The following is a 5,597-nucleotide window of genomic DNA, read 5'->3' on the forward strand; positions in this document are numbered from 1 at the left end:
TATAAAATAACAAAAAGGAAAAATACGTACTATCTAATCTTGTTTACTGATTTTCCCCGATACGTCTCTTTTTAGTACATTTTCATATAGACAAGCAAATAAATCGACCGCCTATTTGGGAAGCAAAAGTGTTGCTAAGGGGATAATTTTTTTAGTACATTTTAATGCAGTTTTGTTTCCTCTCCCATTTCCAATTGATGAACTCTACTTTGTTAGAAATTATGCTAAGGGGATAATTTTTTTCTTTTATTATTATTATTATTTCCTTGTTTTTAGGCAAGGAGGGAAGATGGCAGGCTTTTGTTGTGCACCTCGTATAAATAAAAAAAAGAACACTTGAAGGCTCTATATTTAGTTGGAAGTAAAGTAAGATGGGAAGGGAAAAGAAATTGAAACAAAAATAACAAAATAAAACTTTTCTAATGAATATTTATATCAGAAACTTCTTAAACATAGTTATTTATTTCTTTTATTTTATTTGGAAAAGTTAAACATAGTTATTAAAATTTAGTTTTCAATCAAACTACATCATTGTTTAAAAAAGGATAATATTACAAAGGTAAGAAGTGGAATGGGTGGAATGGGTGCTAAGATAGACATTTAGAAGGCATTTGATACAATATCTTGGAATTTTATTTTGCATGTTCTGAAAAGATTTGGGTTCACAGAAAAGTGAACGAACTGGATTTCCCAAATTCTTTTGTCTTTCAAAATTTCCATTCTTCTGAATGGAGGCCCTATGGGATACTTTGGTGTGGAACGAAGGCTTCGTCAAGGGGATCCTATTTCTTCTCTATTATTCTTATTGGCTGAGGAAGTTTTCTGTAGAGGCTTGAAGAACTTGCAACAGGAGAAAAAAATCAAAGCTCTGCAAAGTCCAAGAGGTGAGCCGGTTCCGATTCACTTGCTTTTTGCTGATAATATATTTATATTTATGAATGCTTTTGTAAACTATGTTAGAAACCTCCATGATTTATTATTGCATAAGTATCAGGAATTTTCTGGACAACATGTGAATCTTGACAAAAGTAAGCTTTTCATGGGTAGAGTTACTTCTTTAAGAAAACATAATATCTCTGATATTATGGGAATAAGCCCATGTAATTTCCCAACCAAATAACTGAGGGCTCAAATATTTAAAGGAAGAGTTAAAAATCAGTTCTTATTGCCGGTCATGAACAAGATCAGAGAGATGCTATCCGGATAGAAAGGAAAATTGCTCTCTATGGCTGGTAGAGTGCAATTAGTTCGCTCAGTTATTTCAGGTATGGCTGTCCATAATTTTTTTGTGTACTGGTGGCATTCTTCTTTGATTAATCAGATGGAAAAATGGATGAGGAATTTCATTTGGTCAAGAGACTTTGATACAGTGAAATCTATGACAGTGAAGTGGGACCTAGTGTGTAAACCAAAAAAGGAGGGCTGGGCATTCGTAGACTATGTGACATTAACAAATCTCTTCTCTATAAGTAGGTTTGGAACATTAAACATGGGAATTCAGCCATGAATAGATTCTTTAAGGCTAGATTTCTCACCAATGGTATTCCCAAAAAATCATATAAATCATCTTCGGTATGGTTAGATATTTGTAAAATGTGGTCCTTTGTCTCTAGCAAGGAAAGATGGATTGTGGGGAATGGTAATAGTATTAATCTTTGGAGAGATACTTGGGTTGGTGAAAAATCCATCATGGACTTATGTGGTAATTTGCTAAATCCTTTGATAAGCTCTTCCATGAAGGTGTCTTCTGTTATTCAAAACGGTAGATGGGCTTTTCCTAATGTTACCTCTGAGGCACTAAAATATGTTTTCTTTGCTGTCCGTTTGATAAGACTGCCTCAATTTGAATTGAAGGATAGGTGTTTGTGGAGTGAGACATCTTCTGGGATTTTTTCCTCATCTTCTGCGTGGAACGAGATTAGGAGAAGGAATCCCAAAGTCCCCTGGTTCTCTTTGGTCTGGAACAAAAACTTACAGCCAAGGCAATCCACTTTTGGTTGGAGCCTCTTGCACAGGAAACTTCCAACATATGATATTGTTTGTGGAAAGGGTGTGCCTCTTGTATCAAAGTACTCCCTATGTGGTTCTAATGCTGAGACCTGTAATCATATTTTCACTAATTATAGTTTCTCTCTGGCCTTATGGAAATTATTTATGGACTGTTTCAGCATATCTTGGCCAAATATTGATGATATTATCCAGCTGTCTCAATGGTGGATTAGAAAGCGTAAGGTGATTCCAGTGTGTGATCCATGGTAAGCGGGATTTATTATTGTGGCTGATAACATTTGGTGAGAGCGGAATGCAAGGCGTTATGAAGTGGTGTCAAAAACCAGCCTAATAATTTATGAGAAGATTAGAAGAGAGATGCAGGATGCTTGTGGGTCTTTAGTTGGTGTGATTAAGAGTGCCAATGACTTGATATGCTGCCGCCAGTTGGGATTATCAGCTCTTCCAGGGAAGCCTTTGTCTAAATTAGAAGTTTTTTGCTGTAGACCTGGTTTCAGTTGGACAAAATTAAATGTGGATGGTTGTTCTTCGGGTAACCCAGGAAATTCTGGAGCAGAGGGTGTTTTTGGTAATCATAAGGGCTTGGTGGTGGGTTCTTTTAAGAAGTTCTTAGGAGTCCACTCAAATTACTACACTGAGTTCACTGCTCTAATGGAAGGAATTTTTAAAGCCAAAGAATTACAGGTGGAAGCTCTTTGGATTGAATTGGATTCAGCAGCAGTGGTGGTAGCGCTTCAATCCAAATCTATTCCTTGGTTTATTTTTCAGGATTGGATGTCAGTGAAAGATTATTTGAATTCTGTTAGCTGAAAAATCACGCACTATTTTCGAGAAGCTAATTGTGTAGCAGACTTTCTTGCAAATGAGGAAGCAAAAACTAGGTCTTCAGAGGTTAACATCTCTTTCTCATCTCAAATACAGTCAAAGATTGCTCATAATGCTGAATCGAGACCTAGGTTTCGGTTTATCTGATGATTATATATTTGTTCAATTTACTTTCCCGTGCTGATAGCCATGTCGAAGGTGGGGGTCTATAAATTGTTTTTCTGAGCTGTATTTCTTTTTTCCTTTTTTCTTCAATAAAAATTTCTGATCTTTAGCGGAAAAAAAGGTAAGAAGTATATTTGAAATTTGAAATTTGAAATTATCATTTATGGTAAGATTTGAAGCTAGTTGCACAATCAGTATTACAAAGTGTCACTTTACCTTTTTACATTAATTTCCATTTCTTTTACTCAAAATCGAACTAAATTTTTTTATTCAGTTCTTTCTCTCTATCTATCAAGAAAAAAAGAATAAGGCCATTAGCCCACAATACGATCCTTAAATGTGTCCATTGAGGAAGGGTGCTTATGTTTCCAATTGTGTGTGTGTGTGCAAGAGAGAGAGAGAGAGAGGTTGGGAGTGTCCATCTTCTTCTTTGAGTGAAATTTACTTATATTCAATTCCGGTATGGGTCTCAATTCCCATTTTGCCTTGTCATTATTGGTCTGCGGATGCCTTAAGCATTATTTGGAGTGTCATTGGAACTCCGATAATGTCTGATAAGAGAACTATGGCAAAGGAGAGGTTATCTTTTGCACAACTGTATATTGAAGTTTATGTTGGAAATGAGCTTCCCAATGCAATTGCAATATATGATGATGAGGTTAACTCTTTTACTCAGAAGATTATCTGTGACAAGAGGCCACAACAATCTGTTCATTATAAGGTGTTTGGTCATGCTTCAGGTAGTTGTGAGGGCAATGGTGTGAAGATAATCCGCAAGCAAGGGAGGAGGAAAGCTAGTGATAGTGAGAAAATTCTGGCCAGTAGCGATGGAAATGCAGAGTCTAATGATGTGTCCGAAAATAATATTTCTCAACTCCAACCGGCGACAAGCACTAGAGAAGGTGAACAACAAAGCAGTGCGGAGCCAGATGTTGGTCATCACGTAATGGGTAAAAATTCATTCAACTGATAAGGAAAGGATTTCAAGTAATCCTAATAACAATTCATTTTCTTTATTGGAAAATTTGGAGGAAAAATTATGATTCGTTGGGGTTGATTGAAATGAATGATGGGCAGAATTTGAGGGGAGGAATTATCTCAAATGTAGTGATGGTGGATGTTTATAAACTAAACAAATCTTCTCTTATGTCCATTATGGAGGAAGAGGCTGAAGTTTTGGTGAATGAAGAGACATCAAGTGAACCATTTTCTCTTATCCCTAACGAGTTGGTTGAGGTGGATATTGGACGTGATAAGGATTCCCATGAAGTGTATCATGTGGCATGTGCAACTGAATCGTAATATATCTTCCTATCACACAGAGTCCTTGATGCAAGTGGAGCCCACTATTTTTTCAACCCCACTGTCTAAGGAAGGTGAGATGTGTAAGGACGATTTGATGGGGTTAAAAGGAGAATTAATTGGTTAATGACAATCCAGCCTTGCAAATCCCTTGTTTTAAGGAGGGGACGAAAGAGTTGGTTTATGATGCAACTCTTGCTCTTTCCAATCACATTTCATCTCATTATACTAATGGTGTGGTAGGCACGAGGTTGCATAAGGACCACGAGCGAGATTCTATGAAGGATAAGTCGTTCGGTCCAGGTTCTTAAGAATTGCCATAGAAGATAAGGAGTATTCAAGAGCCGCTTCAAGTAGATCCGGCGATCTCAAAAGGTAAGGAAAGCTTCTCGAGGGAGGGGTCATAAGACCAAACGTGGTATGAAATGTTAGGTGGCTATGGTTTTTTTTTTTTGAGAACATCAAAGGCAGCCTTAGTAGCAAAGCATATGTATCTTAGTGTGTTTCATAATCTCAGACTTAAATTGGGAGAAACTAAGTGTTGGGGATTTTGACTTTCCTATTGCTTTTTGTTTGCTTCTCTGTATATGGTAAAGCCTAAATGTGGGGGTTGAAGTGACCGGTGAGCTTGTATTTGAGCCATCCGTGTATACCTGGACGTTAACTCTATAATATTTTATTTTTAATTCCATTTTGCTGACCATTAACAGAAGAGAGAGAGAATAGTTGGTGGAAGAATAGAAAGGGCAGCTTGTGTACAGATGGTAAAGAGTAGCTTCATTGTTTAACTCATGAATGTCGACATCTACCCAAGAGAATCATAGAATTTTTCACTAAGTCAGAAAAGCACATTACCACTCTCCACCTCACAATGCAATCCATTGCTTCTCACATGCCAAGCTTTATGTATGTGTGTATGTGGGCTTGCATGTGCGCGGTGGTGTTGTGTGCTAATATGCATTGTTGTGGCCCTTAGCTCAAGCGTTTGGTATAAGCATTTATAACATGGTATTAAAGTTAGCTAGGTTTGATGGATCATTGTTGGTAGTGTGTGGAGATTTGAAAAGCAGCCGGTGCACAAGGAGAGTGGAATAACATATAACAACATGTTAGGGCTTTTTTTCTGAAGGCTGTGTGGATCTATTTTTCTTTTTACGGTTTGCACGTCCATGCAAAAGAGGTAGAAGGTGTGCATAAAATAAAGGGGAAAATGTGATAAAAGTGATGTTGAAAAGTACATAAAAAAAAAGTGTGGTGCCAATGGTGGGAGAAGATCTTTTTTTTTTTGGGGGGGT

At 37.1% G+C, this 5,597-nt stretch overlaps 1 protein-coding gene across 1 annotated transcript; it reads left to right on the forward strand.

Annotated features, from left to right (window-relative positions):
- Window positions 1-2,367: 2,367 nt before the first annotated feature.
- LOC122084248 (14.7 kDa ribonuclease H-like protein) lies at window positions 2,368-2,820 on the forward strand. Its single transcript, XM_042652343.1, has one exon. It carries the CDS (start codon window positions 2,368-2,370, stop codon window positions 2,818-2,820), a length of 453 nt encoding a protein of 150 aa, XP_042508277.1.
- The last annotated feature ends 2,777 nt before the right edge of the window (window positions 2,821-5,597 follow it).

The sequence above is a fragment of the Macadamia integrifolia genome, chromosome 7, assembly GCF_013358625.1.
Source record: "Macadamia integrifolia cultivar HAES 741 chromosome 7, SCU_Mint_v3, whole genome shotgun sequence".
In the NCBI taxonomy this organism is placed as follows: domain Eukaryota; kingdom Viridiplantae; phylum Streptophyta; class Magnoliopsida; order Proteales; family Proteaceae; genus Macadamia; species Macadamia integrifolia.